We start from the raw sequence: 24,441 nt of genomic DNA, 5'->3' as shown, positions 1-24,441 counted from the left end.
TCTAAATCCAACGAAGTGGAGGTTATTGCGTCTTGCCCTGTTTTCCGCGTCGTCCACCTTCCACAGCAGCTGTTTGTGAGAGGATTGGAGCTCCCCCAGACCTTTTCGCACTTCTTGTAGCGTATCCTCAGCTTCGCCCAATGTCGTTTCGGATTCCGTCACTCTGGCTGCCAAGTTTCGGAGATCTTGCCTCAGGAGAGTAACTTCCGAGCCCACCGCTCCAATCTTGCTCTCCAGGGCTTCACGAGAGGCCTGTATGGCATTCATTAATAGAGCTGTATCCGAACGGGCAGTTGCAGGGTCCTCGTCCGGCAGTGGGGCTGTCTTGGTGTAGCGATCCAACGTTCCCTGCTTGGGAGGTTTGGGGTCCCTATCCTTCGGCTTGCCCATGTTGTTTCGTCGCGCTCCATGAACTGTCAGGGACCACGATGTCCGCCACTCCCCGGTCCCTCAACCCACAGTCCCCCCTCATCCACGTGTTTTAGCCCCCAGACCGGGATCCGCACCCAACCTTCTGTTGGTGGGGGGGAAAGGAAGGAGGGGGGAGAGGGGAGGGCAGCCGAGAAGAAGGCAAGCTGGCAGACCGGCTAAAGGCAATGGAGTCTGGGACTAGCCTCCGCACAATGACCGCGCTGCAATCGAGTAGACCCTTCTCAGTCCGCTCAATCCTGGTAAATCCGGCGGGGGAACGATGCAGGCCCACCAGGCGCCTCCCGTCTGCAGCACGCCAATTGTCCTTTGCGTGGTTGTCCTTGCCGACGGGGCCTCGGGACGGGCGATACTGGCCAGTATATGCAGCAGTGCTGGAGGTCCTTGGCTCCCGGACTGACCGCTTTTCCAAGGTCTCTCTCTATGTCTCTTAGGCCACAGGGTCTTTCTGAGGGCCTAGGGACTGATAGGGGGTTTTGGCGTCCTCCCTTGTGGTCCACGGCACCTCTCTGTTGTGCTCCTTACTGCCCGGCCGGGCCGGTCGTCGGCCGCAGTGACGGTTCCACCACTCACCGTCTGTCTAGCATCCCGGGGGCTGGTGCCGCAGTCCACGATCTCCACAATCCTGACGGGGGCCTCAGCGCCAGAGCGGCAGCGCCCAGAGCGGCCACAGACGCACCGCCCCTCCTCACAGCTCCAGTGGGCCTCTCCTACCGGGGCATCACAGCTCCTCTGCCTCGGCCTCCCGGCTCAGCGCCCCCGCCCCCAAGTCACCGGGGCCTCCTCAGCCCGCTCTCGTGGTTTTGCCCGGCAGGGCCGCGATCCAGCAGCCGCTTCACCGCTCTCCGCCAGTCCAGGCTGGATCTCCGGGGTCAAGCCGGTTCTCAGCCAGCGCTCTCCCTCCTAGTATATGCCGCAGGGAAGCAGCGGTGCACCGCGGGGGAGGTTCACAGCCCCTCGCCGGTCGTGGTGTCCTCAGCTGTCCCGTCTCGCCCTGCAGCGTCGCCATCTTGGGAGATTCGCCAGGATCAACACCTCGGTCTCCTCCTCTGCAGATTACAGGTGAGCCGCCATCCAAACACTCCACTTTCTGTTGTCGGGATGATTAAGGACCCCAAGGGCAACAGGTACGTTATTTTTGGTAACCTAGGGCCACCAGTTCAGTCGTCGGATCAGTGTAGTTTGCCGGAGCAGTGCTGACGCACGTCTTACACGCCCATGTTGCTAGCCACGCCCCATGGCAGTCAATCTTGTACCACTCGCTCTACCTGCAGGTCCATACCTGGCCACCATTATGAGGTTTGCAGTCTCTCCTTTCTTTTTTACATTGCTTGATGACATTTATGCACCAAAGCTATCAACTCCTGTCTGAGTTTATGAGGCAGAATTAGACTTGTTCTTTTAAACAATAGATCATTATGGGTAGACAACCCATCTCTCAGACACCAAAATCCTTTACGACCATCAGATCCTGTTTTTCCATCGATCCATCCACTTTGTACTAACTGCATTATCTCATTAAGTATGGGATCTGACTTTAACTTCTCATGTTACCTTTCCTCAGGCATTATCATACAATCAACCTCACAAACAATCTCTGCTTCTTCACCATTAAATTCACCATTGTCATCTTTCTCACAATCTTCTTTAAAAAACAATCAATAAAGTGTGCCTGCTTGTTGATTTTTCACACCTAGAATATATTTAATTTCAACATTATATTACTGTAAATCAATTACCCATTTAGTCACAGATGAAATTCTCTCTCACAAGCCACATCCCAAACAAATTCTATACCTTTCCTCAACAGATGTCTCATGTTGACAGTTAATTCTGGAAAAGTATGGACAAACACTAGAATGTTCAGTCATTCTTAGGAATTTCATCAACTCCTCTACTGAAGTCGGTGAGCTGATTCGCTGAATAATGTCAACCAGATCTTTTTTCAGTGCAACATCTCTAGTAATAGTGTGGCCCAAATAGTCTATGGCTTTATGTACCTAAATTGCAGTTCTCCAGTTTTATTGTAAGGTTTTACACACTCAGTCTCTTTTGAACTTCTCTGACATGACTATTATGTTCTTTAGTGTCCTTGCCAAAGACAAGGATAGCATTTGGTAGACACACACTCCTTTTGTACCCTTTAAAATCTTTTCCATGGCTCGCTGAAACACAGACACCACGGACACTAGGCCGAGAGGCAACCTCAGAAAGTTCCAAAAGGCGTAACAAAAGCAGTCTCGTCCTTGGATGCCTCCTCCAACCCTATCTGATGGTAGGCTGAAGTGAGATCTATTGTACTAAAAACTTTGGCCCCATCTAACAACATCGACAATTCTGAAATATTCAGAAAGGGATATTTGTCCACCAACTATAACATTTTTATTCAGATGTCTCAAGTCTACAAATAATTGTTAACTTAGACTTGCTTTCTGCAACAACTGTTGCAAGCCATTCTGTCCTTTTAACTTATTCAATAATTCCATTAGCCTTTAATTGTTCAATCTCCACTCTCATCTCCTCTCTAACAGCTATAGGAACATTCTTTACCTTACAATATACAGGTTGAGCCCTCAGAATCAAACGTATTTTATGCTTAGAACCCTTTAAAATCTCTTCCAAAAATTCCCACCAGGCAGCACGTCCACTTCATTTAAGTGTATCTTATCTTTTAGAGAAATAGGTTGGTCACCATTATGGTTTAACATCACTCCTAAATCACCTTGATGTAGCCAATTGATTGTGCTATTCCCTTTCTTTGATATATAAAGTCTTCTGGACTCAATCAGACCACAGAAATACCCATGCATCTTAATGGGTTTACCCTCGTATGCACACGGTCTAATGCCAGGTTTGTGCAATGTGACCTTGTCTTCAAGTTTATCTCAATCAAACTTGTTTGGGATTATTGTGATTAATGCAACTGAATCAAAGAGAACCGTTGTACTTTCCTCTTCCACTCAAATCATGTTAACTGGACTAGACATAACTGTGTCACCTTTCTGCAATACAGTTTGCCCACATTCAAAGTCTGTGTCGTCACTATCCTGTTCATCATCTATAGCTACTTCCCTGAATTTCTGTTTAGGTTTCTTCATTTTACATACAACCACATAATTACCTTTTTTTTATATATCGTACAAGTAGCTTTAAGTGCAGGGGCATTTTGTCTTTAGCCAAATGACCATTTTGTCACATCTGTAACATTCCCTTACAGAATCTTTACTCTTATCATCGCTATAGTCATTTTTATAATTAACTTTTTTGAATGTGTCCCTTACAACATGCACACTTTGTTCTTTACCATTCCCTATTCTAATAACGTCATCACATTTTATCGAATGCTCTATTAGAACTTCCTCTTAACCCTAATTCTTCTCTCACCTTCTCAATATTGTAGCCTAGCTAGGGCAGACACGAAAGTGTGGGAGGCATATAAAACAGTGGTCTGAGACAGGGCCCAAAATCGGATATCATGGGAGAAGCGGAAAGCGCAGGAGGAACTTCATTCCCTGGAAACCCAAATATTAGAGGTAGAGAGGTAATATTTGTTGGACAGGGACCCGCCGGTGCTACGGCGCCTGACTGACATCCAACAGCAATATAAAGCTCTAGCAACGATGGAAGCTAAGGCACAGGCATTAGCGACCCTACACAGATTATATGATGTGGGAGACAAGTGCGGGAAGCTTCTAGCATGGCTAAGCCGCAAGGAAAGGGACGCCAGGTGGATAGAGGGAGTTGTTGATAGGCAGGGCCAGCTGCAGAGGGGGGATGCCCAGATTGTTCGGACTTTTGCCTCCTAATTTAGGGACTTTTATGAAGCCAGGGAATTGGGTGATTCGGAAGAGATCATGGCTTACCTGACTACTATTCAAACCGCGATTTTGACGGACGAGGACAGGAAGACTCTTGAATCTGACATATCGGCAGAGGAAATCAGAAAGGCGATAGTCAGACTTCGGACAAGGAAGTCCCCTGGTCCAAATGGACTATCTGCAGATTTTTTTTAAAAAGGAACCGATTTATTGCCAGTCCACCTGTTAACATTGTTTAAGGACGCGGCCAAGGAGGGCATCCTCCCGCCTGACCTTCGTATGGCCACGATCGTACCCATATATAAACCAGGCAAGCCCCCAAGGAATGTGCGTCTTTTAGACCTATCTCCCTCCTAAATGTGGAGACTAAAGTGCTGGCGACGGTCTTGGCCCTCCGACTGCGCCAGGTGATCTCAGGCTTGGTGCATCAGGACCAGACTGGATTCCTACCAGACAGGGCAACCAGGCAAAATTTACGACACGCCCTTAACTGGCTGAAGGAGGTGAAGGGACGGGAGGACCTGCATATATTTCTCTCCCTTGACGCTGAAAAAGCCTTTGACGCGGCCCACCTGCCCTTTTTAGAGGCAGCCCTAATTACATTTAGCATTGGCCCTACTTTCGGGAAGTGGGCGGGACTCCTCTATGCAGACCCCAGAGCCCGGGTTAAGGTGAACGGGATTCTATCTGAGGATTTTCCCATTAGGAGGGGGACCCGGCAAGGATGCCCTCTCTCTCCACTCTTGTTTGCCCTTACAGTGGAAAAAGTGGCCTGTGAGGTCCGGCAGACGGAGGAGATACAGGGATTTCGAATTTCACAGGCTGACACTCTGGAACAGAAAATCTCGATATACGCGGATGATATACTGCTTTTGTCACGCAACCGGCCACTACAGTCCCAGCATTGTTCAGGCTCCTGGGCAGGTATGGCTCCTTTTCGGGGTACACGATAAACTGGCACAAATCACTCCTCTACAGCCCGCGACAGGGGGAAACGTGGCCCCCTCTGCCGGGGGCCCTCCAGGCCACTCAGGTGGGGTTCACGAACCTGGGGATCTACCTGACCACGGACAGAAACATGTCCTATCAGAATAACATCCAGCGAGTGATCACTAATTTCGCGGACGACGCCCTTAGGTGGAAGGCCCTCCCCCTCATGATCTTAGGACGCACTGCCATATTTAAAATGATTACGTTACCTCGTTTCCTATATGCCCTACATAACAAATACTTTCCCCTCCCAAGACAGACCTTCGAAGTGACACACGCAGAACTGCGCTCCCTGCTGTGGCTAGGACAGCAACCGAGAATAGCCCTTGACACACTACAGAGAAATCAATATAATGGAGGGATCGCCCTACCTGTTGTGGAGGCATACTACTGGGCTGAGCATTTGGCTCCGATAAATGAATGGCTTCATGCTCCAGCTGATCATCCTACATATAGATTTGAAAGGCATACCATGGCACACCGTACCAGTCTGCACTTTTTATATGGAGGCACCACTGGAAAGAAACGATTACTTCCGGCCACACAAATAACGATAGGGGTCTGGAACAGGGCAACAAAGATGATGGGATGGGCACATAAACCTACGAAGCAGACGCCGATATGGTTCTGCTCGTGGCTGAAGGAACTCCACAAGCTTAGGGGTTTTGGGGATGGGACGATATTGGAATCTCTACGCTGGGGGACCTGGTGGCAAAAGGGGACCTTAAAACATATAGGACCCTGGTGACAGAATATGGGTTACGTCCCGCACAGTTCCTCAAATATTCGCAACTGCTCCATGCATGGAGGGCTAAGGCGGCGCTGTCCTCTCCCCTGCCGGAATATGCCCCGCTGGAGGGTCGCCTGCTGCAAGAGCAGATACCCAATACATTAGTATACCTGATATATAAGACCCTGAATAATAACGCACCAGATAGATTAGGGAAGCTCAGAACAACCTGGGAAAAAGACTTGGGCGAGATGGACACAATAGACTGGGAAGCAGCCCTGATGCACCACAGAGAAGTCGTGATTAAATCTCGACTACGACTCATTCAATATAAGATACTACACAGGGTTTACTATGATAGGGTTAGGCTACACCGAAAACGTCGAGCCAGTGACTCCTGTTGTCTTCGATGTGGCCACCCGTGGGGGGGCATTTATCATATCATTTGGGACTATCCAGCTATTTGCGCCTATTGGACGCAAGCACTGGGAGAGTTGAGCGAGGTGCTAGAGGCAAAGCTTTCTGTGGAACCAAAGTTTGTATTATTGGGGATAACTAACGATGTAGACTTGAGTCGCCCGCACCTGATCTTTTCAATGCTGGCCCTGGTGGTGGCGAAACGGGATGTGGCGCGGGCGTGGGGAGCGCGTCACCTCCTCAACTGGGGGAATTGAGAAGGGGATTAGACCTGTATATGATGGCGGAAAGAGTTACCTATAAAGCAAGAGGCTGCCCCCGGAAATTCCGCAGAGTATGGGGGAAATGGAGAAGGTACCATGGTCTAGATAGGGGTCTGGGATCAGACTGACACGCGGAGGGTCCTTCTGAACGGGTCTGGGTTCCAGGATGATAGTGGGCGGGCTACGGGGCCTAGACCCAAGTGGAGTCAATTGACAATAAAAGAACATTGCAGAAAGATGCCTAATAAACGGAAGCGGTCTCTTGCTGTACTGATCATTTTAATGTTGTCATTGGGGTTGGTGGGTGGGGGGAGAGGGGATGCCTGGGTCTGTGGAGAATCACTTGTGACTTGCCAGCGGTGTTGTTGTTGGTTAAAAATGCAAATAAAAATAATTATAAAAAAATATATATATATTGCAGCCTAGCATAAACTGATTGCGAATCCTCTCATCCACCAAGGCTGCAAATTTAAAAGAGGAAGACAGTTTCCTTAAATCAGTTACATGTGACTCAATGTACTACCCTTCCTTCTGACCCCTTCTTCCAAAGTGATACCTCTCTAAGATGGTACTCACAGTGCCAGAGATTTACGGGAGTTGATCAAACACTTCTTGACCTTCTGTCTCCAGACAATGAAGGAGAAGTGATCATTTACTCCATGCACTAAGAGATGTCCCACGTACATTTGCATATCGTTGAATTTATTTTTTTCGCCAGTTTTACCGTTTTATGGGTGATGTTCCTGGATTGGTTAAAAAATTAATGAGGAGCAGTAATTTGGACTAAGCAGTATCTCCCACATGACAATATACAAATTCTCTTATTTTTTTCTTATTATTTTTTAAATAATAATGTTACCCGAACAGAATTACAACTTCGAAAACCTAACGAGAAACTCACAGAAAACCTGTGAATAAGCTCAAACCACAGAAATACCCACCACACAATATGATATGTGATAACATCATCTAGTGTGCATACCACTGAACAACACCTTTTTGCTGGAACATGCTTGCACAGTGAGTGTATCACTGTGAAACATGAAGGCCAACAGAAACCTGTTCAGGTGCCACAGAACAGCACCCAGGCCATTTTCTGCAGACTGAGCGTGAGCTCACACAGTTGGCAAACTGCAAAGATGCGAAGCAGTGTAGTTCCTTTCAAGATGGCAGCACGCAGACGTCAGCATAGTGCTCCATTATGCAATGCCGAGAACCATGATGAGTTTCAGTGACGTGGTTGAACCAATGGTTTAGAATGTACTTGCAGCTTTAAGCAAATGGTCGCCCATCAAATGAAATAAAATATAAAATTACATGCAAAATGTACCGCGAAGTGCGCAGCAGGTCAGAGTGCAAGTGAACGTCTTTCCACCGTTTGTGCTTGCTATTTGAAGCTCCCTCTAAATTAAATGTTTTGAAAGTAGCTCTCCCACATTATGTATCGTGCTTAAAGGTACTTGTTAGGGTGACTTCCAGTCGTTAACTACTAAGCACATACAGCTCATTGAAGACTTGGTCACATAAAAAACTTAAAATAATAGAAAAGTCAATCTGACCCAATCCGGCTGCAGATACGGTTCGCAAATAAACTAGATCTTTCATCACCCTGTGATTGAGGCTCCTTACGGAGAGTGTGTGTTGAGATCTTCTTCATCCCGTCCTGTCGCCAGTGTAATATCAATCACACAATGTACACCAGGGTTGAGGTATAAGAAAAGTAGTTACTTTATTAATAGAGGAAGATCCCATACAACTGTCTCCTAGCATCACCTCCCAACTCTTCACCCTAATCTATGTGACATCTCCACGTTCTGTAGGACGTGCTTAACATTCCTCTCATGATGACAGCTACCACACAGGGCTGACACACACCCATGGGAAAATACAAGAAAGGTTTCAAGAGAGTTTTCCATGGATTTATTGAAATTATCGTAATCGGCTGTAATGCCAGAAACCGATCCTAGGAAGCTTGTTTCCGGTCCAGGGAAGGCATGGCTTGGCAGTTCGGGCTGGACTGTTCCCATGAGGCACAGGGTCAGACTGATTTGCATATGGCCATGTCTGAACTGGGGTGGCAGAGTGGGCTAAAGAACGCAGATGGATTAAACCCAGATCTGTTGACTGGGTGTGAGTGTTTGATTGGTTCAGATGCTCCGTCCATCACCACCCCCTTTTGTACCGGTATCAATTTCTTCAAGCTCTTTATTGCTGGTGGGTTTTTTGGGTTATATTGTTGAGCAGATCAATGTGTATTCAGAACTCACTCTAGAGCTACCTGGTAGACTCCTGCGAATCTCCATGAGATAAAGTCAGGGCCACATTGCAGAATAGCAGTGTATATCTCAACAGAGTTGTTTCTCCTCAAAATTCCAGGAAGACCAGCCTTTGGGTCAGAGCACACTTTTCTCCACCACCCTCGTGATCACTTTCTCCACTTGCACCCAGTTGGAGCATAACTTTGGACAGTCCCAAATTGTGTGAAGCAGAGAACCTGGGGAAACAGCAGCCTCTGATGCATCTGTCATTGTCTATCTTCTTCTTGTGACACAACTTAGTTCTGCTGAAGTATGCCCTGTGTAGAATTTTGACTTGGACTAGGGGAAACCCAACCTTAATGGCCACCTCTCTGGAGTATCGGCATGATTCATCCCAGCCCCCTCCTCTAGGATCCCCAGATCCTTATCCTATCTCTCTTTCAAAGCCACCTACTGTGGTTTAGTGTGTGGGATAAGTGTCTTGTTTATCTGGGAGACTGTGTGTGTCCTCAGTGAGGCTTCAAGCAGTATATTTTGTAGAGGTGTCTCCTCTGCTGTGTCTTGCTCTTTATCACTGTATCTCATGAGTGTGTAGTGTACTTGTATGTAGCTCAGTTATAGACTGTTGGAGAGCTCAGACTGTCCCAAGAGCTCCAGGAAGGACAGCGTCCCTTGGGAGCCGCACACATCTCCCACCTTGGAGATGCCCTGCATATCCCATAGTTTCCGCCACTCCAGGGATCGGAGCTCTGTCAGCTCGTTCGTGTCCCACAAGGAGGTTTCCAGCCTCATCGTCCCATCCAACGTGTTGCTGTCCTCCATATTGTAATTACTAAGTCTATCGGGGAGAGAGGTCTGACCAGTCGTGTACTGTACAACCTACAGACGTAGCCCTCCAGGTCCATAATTCGCATGCCTCCTAGTACTGCTGGCTCCTGCTGGGCAGCGAATGCACTTCATTAATCACATGCACTTGGGCCTACCAGTAATAGAGCTGCAAGTCACTGTAAGGGCACAAAGCTAGACTAATCAGGGGATACCAATTAATCCATGACAAATAGAAGACGATTCGCAAGAACCTTCGCCAGAATCTTAACCTCCGTGTTAAGCAGCGTAATCTGCCTGTAAAAGTAGCAGTTCTTCGCTGGTTTGCCCTGTTTATGTATAAGAACTACTGTTGTGGATGGTAGGTCACACGGAACTCATCCCCTTTCTTTAACCATGTAAAATATGTCTTGGAGTGGGCCCATTAGCTTCCCTCCCACACTTTCAAAAACTTAGAAAAGGAAACATTTGGGCCTGGAATTATTCCCCTCTTAAGTTGTCTGAGTGATTCACCTAACTCTACCTCCCCACGGTCACAGTCGAGCATTGGTCTGTCATCCTCTTTGACGATCAGTAGGGGTGTATCCACTACAAATTTCTCTCTCACTCCCCTGGTCCCCCACACTGGGCCCAGTACAGCTCGGCTAAGTGTAACGCAAATGTCTGGTGTATCTCAGCGCCCTGCTGACTATCATACCCCCCTCGGTTTCCAGTGTTCTGATCCACCTCTGTCCCTAACCAATCTTTCTACCCATGTCTGCAGTTTCTCGGTCTTCTTTCCGACTTCATACAGTGTTGGTGTGCTCTGTAATGTGCCTTTGCTGTATCCTCCACAATCACTGGAATTCGACCCTGGCCATGTGGACCTGATGTAGGAGTAGTAGTGTGGAGCTCATCACATATTGAGCCTCACGGAAAACCCCTCAAGAGCCTCCACCTCCCTTATCTTAGCCCTCCTTTTCCTCGTGGTATGTGCGAGCAACTATTCAGTTCTGATTTGAAAGCTTCCCAGACCATTGTGCAGCATTTCTGGTGGTGACTGGAGAGAGAAAAGCAGAGTTGGTGCACTGGAGGACATTCTGCCAAGCATTAGGCCTTATATGTGTTGAGGGCCTTCTGCACATGCTCAGTATACTCCTAAAAGCTACTAAAAGGTATTACTCTCAAGATAGGAACAGCGCTATGGTAGGAAGTCAAAAGAAGGAGTATAAACAGCAAATAAGCCCAACAAATAAGGTAAAACATAGGCAAACAATTTAAGATGACTAAAAATAGCAGCACAAGGTTATTGCCTGTAGGCTGGCAGTAGACTCGATCGGCTGAATTACACTATAGGATTAATCAGCATAAGCGTAATCATTGTGAACAAGAATTCAGTTCAATCACACAAAGGTTTGTCCTGTATGTGTTGAGGGTCTGCTGCACATGCGCAATACGGTTCTAAAAGTTAGACCGCAGTATGGGCAGAGGCACTATGCCCAAGATGGACGAGCACCAACATTTCGGTATTAGTACGATTGCCTATGCCGATGACACCCAGTTGGTACTGGTCCTTGATAAGAATCAAACCAATGCGGAAATAACCCTGAGGGAATGCCTATCAGCAACCATTACGTGGATGACGAACAACCACTTAAAGTGCAACTCGGCGAAAACAGAAATTGTTCCTTTTGGCTCCAATAACTGTTTTTCTCCTTACGACTGGTGGCCGAAAGAGGCAGAGGTTCCACCAAAAACTACCAGTGCTGTACGAAATCTGGGTATTAAATTCGACAACACCTTGTCCTTCAAACAACAAGTCAAAGAAGTGGCAGGTGCCTGTTTTAATATAATTAGGAGTCTTAGAAAATTCTTCGATCTGCTCCCCTTGAATGCCAGACGGACGGTGGCAGTGGCGCTGATAACATCTCGCCTAGACTACTGTAATAGTCTGTACGCAGGGTTAAATAAATCTGCCCTGCACAGACTCCAGATGGTCCAACATGCAGCCGTAAGACTGGTTCTCAGATTGCCCAGGAAATCTTCGGCCTCTGCTGCATTAGATGCCCTACATTGGCTTCCCATACAAAAACGCATTCTGTTCAAGGTCCTTACTATCACCTACAGAGCTTTCCATCACCAAGGCCCAATGTACCTGCATAGGCACTTCATACAGTACCACCTGGCGCGGGTACTCAGATCCTCGACAGCGAATCCCCTTCTCGTGCCTAGATTCAGGCTGACAACCATGGGAGGTAAATCTCTAGCAATTATCGGCGCTAAGGCCTGGAATAAACTACCCTGTTTCCTCCGGGAAGCCACCACTGAGCGAAGGTTCAGAAAAATGTTGAAAACATGGATTTATGCGCTGTCAGACACAAGCTGTAAAGCACTGATATGAGCCGCCCTCGCCAACTTGACCAGTCCAGCTGCGGTTATCTGTGGGAACTAGGAGTCGCAGCGCCAAGATGCTCCTTGGAGCAGTAGCGCGCTATAAAAGTATCACATCACATCACACATTGATGAGGTCTGATTAGGTCAGAAGTGGCCGGTGTTGGTTGTGTTCCAGTTTTTATGGGATCTGGTCTGACAGTTTGGGCTGAACTGCTCCTATTGGAGCACATATGGCTGGTCTTAAGTGGCAAAGTGGGTGATAAACAATAGGTTGGAATGTGCGACCAAGCAATCGGCAGTATCTGAGGACGCATTGCATCCTACGCATCACTTTTGTGTTTTCTTCAATGTGATGACATAAGTTCGGTATGCCCAGAAATGGACCACAGGCTTATTGCGCCACAGAACACAAGCTCAACCCTAAGTAGGCCAAAACTAGTGTGAGATTGCTTATGTTTCCATGCAGAGAGGACCTGGCCTGACCATTTAACCTGGACTGTTGTTACTGGTGCAGGACGAATGCTGATTTGCATATGATGGGTCTCTGGCTGAGGGGCATAGTTGATGAAAAATGTTATATTGCAATGCGACCCAGAATGATTGCCAATGGAACAGGCTTTTGTAAGCATCCCATCCATTATCTCTGAGTCTTTATTAATACTAACATGGATCACTGATACATTATGACGATTGATACGTTATATGGGATTTTACTCTGACAAAGTTAACATCTTTAACCCCACCCATGCTCATGACGAGCTCAGCTCGTTATGAGCCACGGTGCTCGTGTGCTCATGACGAGCTCAGCTCGTCATGGCCGTTAGAACGCTCACACGCGGGGCTAATTCCCCTGCTGTGCGAACGTTCTAATGAAACGGGTGTGGTTGTGACTAGCTCAGCTCGTCATGAGGACCGTGGCTCATGACGAGCTGAGCTTGCCATGAGCACCGGGGCACTGTGCACGCCCCTCAGCACAGCAGGGGAATAACCCCCCCCCCGCAGCCAAGGGGTTAATATGCTGCCTGGAGGGGAATACTTATTAAAAGAGGTGGTTGGCAATAGTTTAAGGTAATTAAAGCTAAGGATATGGGTAATATTTAGGTTTCGAACAGAGTATTGGAGAGGGACCGGAATATAATACGTTTAAGGAATAGATATGGGTATAAAAGTAGGGGAAGGTTGTGGAATACGGTGACAGAAACAATTGAAAAGGGTGAGTATTAAAGACAAAATAAGGGTAAAAAATTTAAATGATAGACTTGAATATGTGTTAATATATTTACGGCTTGTATGTTATTTCACTCATATAACCATGAATTAATCTAATCTTAGTCGAGGTTTTGTGCCTCGGAGTCTTACGATTCACAGAGAGTATATACCGTCTGTAACGAAATTTAGTGCTCATGTAAAGCGCTCTGATACCTGATATCTTCGGGTCTAGTTTAAGCTATATAAAACTCTTAAAAAAATAGATTGTGAGGTGAGAGAAACTTTAGAAAGGGCGATGGTTAAAAATGTTAATGTTCTACTTAAATGTGTGCTAACCTGTTTATGGCTTGTATGTAGCATTTAAGCATGAATAAATCACATTTTAACTGAATTTCTTTGCTACCGAGTCAAACAATTTGTAAATGATGAGAAAATCAATGCTGTTCACTTGCTGGTTGCATTACAGATATTTTGGTTTTTTTGCAATTCAGTTCTGTGTACATTTGATTACAGGTATCTTATAGGTAAATTTAGGGTTTGATGGAGAGGGTACTACATCATAAATGTGATGGAGCACCCTGTATGCCAAACTAATGGTCCATCCTCCCACCCTATTTAGGGTTGGGAGGATCACCAGCTTTCTGTCGACAGTGTCCTCATTGGCTGTGAAGGAAAACACCCTCCAACAGCCCGACAGAGTAGTGGCCGACAAAGGAAGGACATTGCTTTGCCCGTCCAATTTAGGGTGGACAATGTGATGTTTTATTTTCTGTCTTTCACCTGGCGATAAAACCTGGCAGTGAGAGATAGGAAAAAACAGATAAGGACGCCCACACCCTGGATAAAAACTCAAACCAAGGTGTGATGGTCATTCTATTTTTTTTGTTTAGATGAGGGCATCTAGGAAAACGAAATACAACAGGCGGGTGCGTCCATGTATGAGCGGAGCCTGGTGGCACAAGGTTCAGCCGTTGATCGTCTCGCCGATGGCACCAAGCTCCGCTCATACACGGAAGCACCCGCCCATTGTATTTCATTTTCCCAGACGCCCTCATCTGTGGCGGCTCCTTGCACCCGTGCACCGGGTTGGAATTATCACCGGTCCTTCGATTCTAGCATAACGCGTTTCAAGCCCTGAAAAGTCACAGGTAGCGAGCTGTTGACGAAACATGTGCCGGCTGGCGTTGTTTTCTTTTATGAACATTTTTGCATAAAACAACCTTCAAGAAACTACCGGTGTTGACTGTACTATAATTTCAGATTTGTATCAACTGTGTACTATATACGTGTGCCCAAGATTTGTACATATTCATCATGGAGTTGTTTTGTTACTACTCTCTGATCCTGAATTTTCCCTCTCTTCAGCCTTCCCATTGCACATTCCAGTAAAGCAGATGTGCCTTTTCAGTCACTGTGGCCAAACTCAGGTATTGTCTTCTTTTATATCTCTGATTTATGCTTGATCACCTTGGATTCAGAAAGCTTCTAAAAACGTGGCTATTTATAGCTGGAAATACCTTAAATCCAATGTTCTCTAACTTACGTTTGCTTGAGGTTGAACTGCCCAGTTCTTGGCCATGGAAAGACCACTTCACTCTGTTGACCAAGTTGGTGGTCAAGAGCGTGGCTACTTCACACAAGAATGCTAGCGTTCCCAGGCCTCATTGGGCGCGGCTTGATACATTGGCATTTAATCTCCACCTCTAATAGCAACCCGAGGTTGGAGGTCTCCATCGATAATATGGCGCAGTAAGCTAATGATTGAGTGTAATCCATGCATGGTAATCTTCTGTTAAAAACTATAGCTATGAAGAATAGGTCTTGGGTCCTGGCAGCCTGGATTGCACAACTTCTTCACAAAAGAAACTTTGAAAGCACGTCGGATGTATTTGGCACAGAAAGTATAACCCTGATGATAAGGTTGAAGTACTTGAATTCATTGAAACTTTACCACAAAGCTTGCCGAGACACGTGTGTGAACTATCTCAATAAAAGAATAAATTGCTCCATGATTCCAGCCTTCTATATTTTATAGGGATTGTGCCCTACTCTGATTTCACTCCGTTTTGCAGGAGTGAGTATTTCAAATGATCTTGAGTACCTTTTACACCTCACTTTACAAGCTGCTTTATGGGGTTCCTTAGGGGTCTTCCCTGAAACCCAAACTGTTTCAATGTATACATCCAACCCCTGATAGATCTTGTAGAGGCTTTTGGTATTACAATGTTTTCTTAAGCTGATGATACTCAATTTTTTTTATTTATCCCCTACAAAGAATAAAAGTGGCCTTAAATTATGGACCTGTCTGGCAGCAATGTCACTCTGAATGAAAAACAACTGCTTAAAATTAAATGGGAATAAAACTGAGGTCCTGGTGGTAGGCAACCAGCCTCAGCTTTGGAGTTCATGCTAGGCTACTCTGTCATGCCCTCGTCATATTTCAGTCTACGCTCACTTGCGTGAGCTTCACTGGTTACCCATATAACAATTGATTCAGTTCACGCATTGTGTATCATGCACAAAGCAATGGCCCAGAGTGCTCCTGAGCTTATTAATAAAGCTGGTCTCTCCTTATGGTCCTAAGCTTTAAGCTTAGGTAATATAGGCTTTGGGGCTGTCCCTAGAGTAAAGTTGGTTAGGCTAGGAGGCTGGTCTTTTAAAGATCTCGGCCCCAAGCTGTGGAACATGCTTCCCTGTGAAGTTCAAACTGCTGCCTCCCTTGAGGTTTTCCATAAGAAACTCAAAACTTGGCTTTTTTAACCATTGTGTGTGCCTCAAGCCTCTGGTTTAGCACTGGGAAGCCCACTGACCAGCCATGCACATTACAATGTCAAATTTAGTCATTCATTCATTAAATCCTTACCCTCTTGGTGCAGCTTCCTCTACTTTAATGTCCGAAAATGGTAACTGGTATTTGCATGCTCTACGAATAACTTAAAATATTTCATAGAAGCATTCTTATTTATCTCAGTTTAGGCAGTGCATGTCACCATTTAATGTCAGGTATCTTCATGTCAGTGTTAATTTTTGCTATAATCATTGGATATCCAGGGTATAATTTTAATTCATGTTGTCGAGAGACGCATGTTTAAAAGTTTTGCATATTCTTTTTGCTGCATCAATGGTCATTGGATTTACAGGTGTCGCAGTGGCTGTTATGTTTTGAGCTGTGGGCATTGTCAGTGGATGACGTTTAATCTATTCTCTAATAGGTTTGCTAATATTTTGGTCTATGTGTGAAAAATACTGTGGTCATTAAATCCTATTTATACTATTTCTATGTTAATCTGTGCTGTAAATCCCACTTTATACACCTTCCTGTCTTTAAGTACTTCAGTTCCATATAGGAAAAACAAATGGTTTATTTCAATGCTGAAATGTGTATTTTTAGGCCCATAAAATGCTAATGCCTTTTTTTGTCACATAGGTGAAAGAGTTCCAGAATGAAAGCAATAGTCACAGAAATATCATGGACACCAGAAATTACAATTCCACTTTGGAGACACTAACCCCCTGAAAAAGATGAAAGTGCTTTTGGAGACTAGTCCATCAAAAGAAGCTCTACGATTGTTACTGATGAGTGTTCCTTATGCAGACAGCCTGTTTCGTTACAGAGTTGGTACTAGACTTCATTTGAAGGATGTGTCTGATGAACGTGACATAGTGCTCTACAGCAAAGGTGTGAGGAGTATCTGATGAATATGACAACATATTAACATTCCAGGGAAGTCTAAGCTTTCAAGTGACATACAAATGAACAAGGCCACACTAATGTATAGAATGTGATAAATCTTTCCAGGCTAAATTAACTAGGAACTACTTATTACTGTCTTCTGTATAAAAGGTAACCCATTAATAACACATGAGTATATCTCCTAATGAGAGGCTAGCGAGAGTGATGTCTGGTAAACAAACACTGCAAATGAGAAATTTTCAGAAGATGAGAAATGGCTGTCTTATAACACATCAAGTGCCATATATAACAAATACACGTTTGCACTTAACCTGATATCACCAGCCAGCTTTGAAGTTACCATAGTGCTGAGATTTTACATTTCCAATAATATATGTTGGAAAAATGCACCTGACTTGAAAGTACTATCACAGACACATGAAAATGTATATGCATTTACTCAGTGTCTATGGGACTCTATTACAAGGGCATCATTATTTAAACATAGTGTGTACATAATGGAGGAGGTGCACAAATGCATGAAATATGACATAGATTTCTATATAAACACCCATCTGGAAAACATCAAAGCATATTAAGACAAAATAAATATACAGTGTTTACCAATACCTTTATTAGAAAAGGCTATTTAATGGTAGACAAACAAATCCTTTCTGAAAAAAATATTTAAATGTCTTGAATGTAGATATTTGATCACAAATGGCTCTCCCACTGGCAAACGTCAGGCTGTACTGAACCAAGATCATATAAATGTACTGAGTATCACAAGATATGCATTACAAAAACACAGCTGACGATAAATCAACAAAATCATCCTGGTGAGAAACCATATGAATGTTCTAAATGTGCTAAGATTTTCAATTGAAAGATGCTATATCGTCACAGAAGACTATTCACACCGTGGACAAGCCATATAGATGTTCTGAATGTCATAATGACTTTGTCAAAAAACTAATTTAAGAAGACATGAGAGACCACACACTGGTGAGAAATCATATCAATGTTCTGTGTGTGACAAGTGTTTAATTAAAAAAAAACCAGCTAATAATACATCAAAGAAATCATACCGGTGAGTAACGACATAACTGGTCAGTATGTCCATAAGCTTTCAAGCATAGAAGCGCACTTTCATTACATCAGAGAGTTCACAATGAGACAAAACCTTAGGGATGTTCTGAATGTGATAAGGCTTTCAAAAACAAATGGAATAAAATGCAACATCAGATGGATCTCACTGGGGAGAAACCCTATAAGTGTACTGAGTGTGACAAGGCTTTCAAGCAAAAATATGTGCTGTCATTGCACCAGAGAAACCATCATCAGGAAAAACCATATAAATGTTCTGAATGTGACAAGACTTTTATTCTAAAGGGTGAACTAATAGTACACCAGAGACATCACAGCGGAGAGAAACCCTACAAATGTTATGAATGTGACAAGGCATTTATTACAAAGAAAACACTGGCAGGACATCACAGAACACACACTGCTGAGAAACCATATAAATGTTCTGAGTGTGACAAATGCTTCATTACAAAGAATGAGCTAATAATACATCAAAGAAATCACACCGGTGAGAAACCATATAGCTGTTCTGAATGTCACAAAGCTTTCAAGCAAAAAGGTGAGCTTTCAGTACACCAGAGAGTTCACACTGAGATAAAACCTTATGGATGTTCTGAATGTGATAGGACTTTCAAAAACAAATGTAATCTAATGCTACATCAAATGGATCACACTGGGGAGAAACCCTATAAGTGTACTGAATGTGACAAGGCTTTCAAGCAAAAATATGTGCTGTCATTACACCAGAGAAATCACAATGGAGTGAAAATATATCAATGCTCTGAATGTGACAAAGCTTTCAATCTGAAGGGTGAACTAATAGTACATCAGAGATACCACACCGGAGAGAAACCCTACAAATGTTCTGAATGTGACAAGGCATTCGTTAGAAAGAACATGCTGACAATGCATCTGAGAACTCACACTGGAGAGAAACCATATAAATGTTCTGAATGTGATAAGGCGTTCAAGGAAAATGGTAATCTGTATGCACACCAGAGAACTCACACAGGCGAGACACCATATAAATGTACTGAATGTGACAAGGCTTTCAAGCAAAAGAGTGGGCTTTCAGTTCATCAGAGAATCCACACTGGGGAAACACCGTATAAATGTACTGAATGTGACAAGGCCTTCAATCAAAAGATTAGTCTTTCAGTTCATCAAAAAATCCACACAGGGGAAAAACCATATGAATGTTCTGAATGTAACAAGGCTTTCATTACAAAGGCAACGCTAATAATTCATCAGAGGATTCACACTGGAGAAAAACCATTTAAGTGTTCTAAATGTGATAAAGCTTTTAATCAAATGAGTCTTCTATGCTATCATCTGATAACCCACACACCTACAATAAAGTGGGAGATCCAATGATGGGGTATAATTTACAGTAGGGAAACCATGCTATGTTCTGAATGTGACAATGCTTTTGAATAAAAAGGTCATCCATCACTCCGTCTGAGAATAGAGAGGGAAGAAATATCCTATGATATTCCTAGCAGATAAAATCATGTAAATATTCTGAATGTGATAAAACATTCATTATAGAGATATAGCTAATAATACATACGAGAACTTGCTCTAGTGAGAAACCGTATACGTGTTCTGAATGTGACAAGTCCTCCAAGTAAAAGAGTCATCTCTTACGGCATCAGTAAGTTCACATCATGGAAATCAGTAAATCATGTAAAAAGTCTGCTTTTCAGCAATATTTAAATTGAAAAGCTACTCCTGACAGAGCAGACGGAGACTCGGGCATTAAGGAACTTTGCATGACTACAGGAAACAATCCTAAATCTACAGAGGCACTGACAATTGTAGTGACCTAAATGTTCTGAATACTCAGCAGTGTTGTGAGGATAAGATTCAGTGCTAATCTGCTATTCTAGAAGACCGGTGGTGCATGAAAAAAGCAGTAACGTAATCGGAGTAACAAAAAATAACCATTAAACTACTGATCAAGGATAAGGAATATCGCGCAAAGTTAAACAGGATAACCTGCAAATTGTAATAAAAGGATACAATTACAACAATCATAGCTGAAGGACCTTTTCTTTCTGTCATTCTATTGAATTTTGGTAACAAGACCAAGGAAAAATGAATCAGGAAAAGCAAACCCTCTATAACAATACAAATGTTCTGTCTATAACCTGCTATTAGTGTCCCCCTAACTGGACAAAAGCCAGGTCCGACATCCCAAACTGGAAGCTCAGTAGCGTGACCCTTGATGACCCCATCTTCAAAGCAATATTAGGGGACACAATTGGTAATTATTTTAGGGAAAACACTGGTACGACCTCCTGTCCGCGGATGGAATAGGAAGCATTCAAACCCGTTGTACAGGGCCACTGGATCTTGACCACAGTGGGGACCTGAGCCCAGCTGCATAGTGAGATTCTGACCTTTGACCCAGGAACAGCTATTAACAAGATTGGAATTTCTTACAGAGGGCTGACCAATGCCTCAGGACGGATGTAAGATTAAAGGGAGAAGCAGTTTGAATCAGTAGAACACCTAGAGTGTATGACTATCAAGCCTACATCACTAGGACTCATTAAGAACGCAACAAAACTGGCATGGTTGGCTTACCCTGATCTCCAAGGCTACCATATACTTCATGTGTGAACAACAGGGGGTGACCTAGTCTGTAGTCAGCCTGAGTGTCAAGATTCATTCCCTGTGCTCTCGTTCCCACCACCAGGGGGCTGAATTCTGGGGCTTTCCAGTATTCTAATATGTTCCAGACACTCCCCTCTATGCATATCCTGACTTCCAGGCATTTGGACATCAATTAGGTATTGACATCCATTCCCAATCCATGCCGGGTTTTGTGGAAGCCAGTCTGCTCATGCTGGAAACTCCATTATCTATAATCCCCTGCTCACTGCTTTGTCTCCACCTCTGCAGGCCAAGGATGGGTGGAGGAATTCAGCTTACCTGTGGCTGGCTGCTGCTAGCCTGCTCACACCGGATACGCATGAATACTGTGAGCTCTTTTAAGCCACAGCTCCCTTCAGCCCAGTGTTGGTCATTGTAGCTGTATACCGGTGAGACCGCTCCTTGTTCCAGTGTTTCCTGAGCCTTTGATATCCTTGTTTCCAGTGTTTCCTTAGATTTAGTTAATCCATGTTCCTTGATTCCTGAGCTATAGCTATTCATTGTGCCTGAACTAGCACTGCCTGCAGTGCTACCTTGTTTCCTGAGTTCCTGAGCTATAGCTAATCCTTGTTTCCTTAGCTGTAGCTATTTCCCGTTTCCTTGAACCGGTACTGCATGCAGTTCTACCTTGACTCCTGAAGGTTTAGTAATTTCCCTGTTCCTTAACTAGCACTACCTGCAGTGCTAACTTGACTCCTGAAGCTTTATTAATTCCCTGTTCCTGAACTAGGACTGCCTGCAGTGCTACCTTGACTCCTAAAGCTTTAGTTATCTGCCTGCAGTGCCACCTTGACGCCTTGGCTCATTTCTCTGCCCCAGCACTGCCTTCTATGCTACTTTGTTTTCTTGATTCCTGAACCTGCACTATTCTACTATACCCTTGAAGCCTCCTTTTCTGTATATCCTTTTCCAGTCCCTGCCTTTCTTCCTATTTCCTTGGTTCCAGTTCTAATTTGCTCTCTTTCAATTCTGCTGTCTTGCTTCTGTTACCTTGTTACCTGCTTTCTGCCAAGTGTGCCCTGTGATTTCCTTACTTTCCTGTTAAGCACTCCTCCTTGCTAGCTCCTTGTCTATTGTGCTTGTGTTTAGTTCTACCCCTTTGCTGTTACTGCCTTGCATGTTCCTGTTTGATCACCAGGATCCACGGGCACAGCTGACTACCTAGGTGGTGTTTCTTGTTCACTGTGAGTATTGTCTTTGAGTTACAGTTATAACATCACCATAGGTATAAGCTCCACAGACCCTGCCTTTGCATACATATCCTATATATGGGTATTTTCAGTCAGGGTCTGTAACAGCAATTGTGAGTTAGGAACTTACTGAGCTTCAGTCTTACCATGTGGAGGTCCTAAGTGCTTTAACCCACATTCCCTTTATTGTTAATGTTGTATTATATATATGTCTTGCACGTCTGTCCTGGGTGTAGTTAGTCTGAATGCTAATTTACCTTGTGAGTGTCCTTCTTTTCTGAGTCTTAGCCATCTTGTTCAGGCTTCCCCTTTGGATCCCTTTTTCTCCTCTGACTCCTTGTGTGATCCTGGGCAGCGCTGTACTACTGTTTATGAGCACAGTACATTTTTTACCCAGTCCCCAGTCCTTGCTCAAGTCCCCTGACTGTGTTCCCGACATAGACCCGGACAGTCCCTGATACTGAGATCAGCAAATGCAACCTTCTCGGCCTATTACTACTTCTTTTATAGCTATCCTAACACAACCTCCACTCTACGACTATATACTAGCAGCAGACACAAGCAGCTGCCTCCAACAGAAGCTGCTTCCCTTGAAAGTGAAATCACTGTCCAAGGATTCAGGAGGGCACTTAAGGCCCTGAATAGGGGCAAGGTACCAGGATCGGATGGGATTCCCCTAGAATTCTGGGTGTTGTGTGCTGATGCCCTGGCCCCAATCTTAACCACGTTTTATAGTATGGTAAAGACAGCTGGTGGTGCTATTGGTGCCCCTGCTCAAGTACGGCCAAGATAGGGAAAAAGTGACGTCTTAAAGACCTCTTTCTATATTAAATGTAGATTATAAAATACTCAGCGAAATCCTGGTTACCAGACTTCTCCAAGATGTTAGCGAGCTTAAACATCCAGATCAAACAGAATTTATACCCTTATGCCACATGATTCCTAACATCCGTCAATTACTGTACATTCTCATACCTCTCCAGCAGACTATCGTAAGGCTCTTGCGATATCCATAGATATGGAGAAAGCTTTTGAATCTTTGTGCTGGGACTTTCTCTATGCCACTTTGGCCAGTATGGTATTGGAGAGCAGTTTCCTTACCTTGACACAGCTTTTATACTTGGAACCAACGGATGGCCATCCCCTCTATGTTTCTCTATATGCATGCAATATCTGATTATATCTCCGAGGGGAACGTTCAGATGTTGAGGGTGCTTGCCACGCCCTGGAGATCTTTAATTGTTTATCTGGTCTTCATGTGATTTGGCATAAATCAAACGCTTTCCCGATACATGCCTCAGAGACAACTCTTCACTGTCGGAAGTAAGAATTGATCTCTGTTGGGAACATGCTCATTTCGCTACCTGGCTGTCTGTATCTATCATATGGTTGCCAATATACTTGTGCTGTCAAAAATGGTATTTCTTGCCCACCTTTTGTACTACTTTGTAGCACTCCTGATTCGGCTTATCTCATTTGGGGGAACGGGATGTCGACGACTGGCACTGGTCAAACTCTAGCTCCCCATTGACAGTAGCAGTTTGGCAGTCCATGATCTAGAACTTTATTACTTTACTGCACATCTGAAATGGGTGGCTTATTGCATGGGGTGTGCTTTAGTTGCTTTGAGACTATTATCCTTTCACACCGGGCATTACATCACCTCCTCTTCTGGTATATCAGCTTCTACATAACATGTTCAACTGCCTGTCCTTGGATGGGTGTACTCTCAGAGGTTATCATCTAAAACCAAGCAAGGATGTTATGCCGCGTTACCTTTGAAGAGCTTGTGTACAGTAATATGACCTAGGTCACTTAACTCTGTATTGCCATGATGTTATTAAAAACAGTTAAAAAAAAGAAAACATGAGCTGGTTGTTGACATTCTATTGGTGGCATTCTACTAGATGATTTAGATGTACTAAATGTATATAGAAAAACGGAATATTGGAAAGAGGCAGAATCTACAATACAGGAAAGATGCATGAGATGGTGCTCACACTTAACAAGATTCAGATATTGTCCAGGTACTATATTTCAGTATGGCAGAAACACTGGAACCACGAGCTCCAGAAAATGATGAAATTACAATTAATTTTAAACTCCTCTTTCACCACAACACTCTGCATTTAATCGAGAGCAAGTATATAGCATACAATTAATCTATGTACCTAAAGAGTGCTTGTATTTGAGATTTTGCCTTTAAGGTGCTGCATGCATATATTGAGAAAGACAGTGCTGCATGCATATATTGAGAAAGACAGTTAATCTGCCAAAACTCGTCTCTCTGAGTTGCTGGGTCGGGGGAGGCCCAACACATTAAAGAAAAAGCTTTGATCCTGCAGTCCCCCTGTGTGTACTCTCTTCTTTCAAGGGAGTTGTGTATGTATATATCACATAAAAACCACCCTCCAAAATCACCCTTCATTAAACAATGATGAAATCGGCACTCCTGTAGGTTTCACTTAAGTTTATTTAATGAGTTGCATAACTCTCTAAGTGTTTCCGCTGTCAGGCGCAGC

The 24,441-nt window shown here is 44.3% G+C and overlaps 1 protein-coding gene across 2 annotated transcripts in view; it reads left to right on the top strand.

Annotated features, from left to right (window-relative positions):
• The window catches only part of LOC144772263 (uncharacterized), a 51,811-nt gene extending 28,066 nt beyond the window's left edge, over positions 1 to 23,745 (top strand). Inside the window, exons 2-3 of one of the 2 annotated variants that reach the window (XM_078656485.1) lie at positions 14,678 to 14,739; positions 16,740 to 23,745. In XM_078656485.1, coding sequence (XP_078512611.1) covers positions 18,219 to 19,445 — 1,227 coding nt within the window. In that variant the 5' untranslated portion in view covers positions 14,678 to 14,739; positions 16,740 to 18,218 and the 3' untranslated portion in view covers positions 19,446 to 23,745. The remainder of the gene's footprint in view (positions 1 to 14,677; positions 14,740 to 16,739) is intronic. The other variant, XM_078656486.1, reaches the window with a different exon arrangement.
• Positions 23,746 to 24,441: the final 696 nt, after the last annotated feature.

The sequence above is a fragment of the Lissotriton helveticus genome, chromosome 8 (genome assembly GCF_964261635.1).
Source record: "Lissotriton helveticus chromosome 8, aLisHel1.1, whole genome shotgun sequence".
NCBI classification, from domain to species: Eukaryota; Metazoa; Chordata; class Amphibia; order Caudata; family Salamandridae; genus Lissotriton; species Lissotriton helveticus.
The sequence above is the reverse complement of the archived record's forward strand: the minus strand, read 5'-3'. Positions and strand labels throughout refer to the sequence as shown.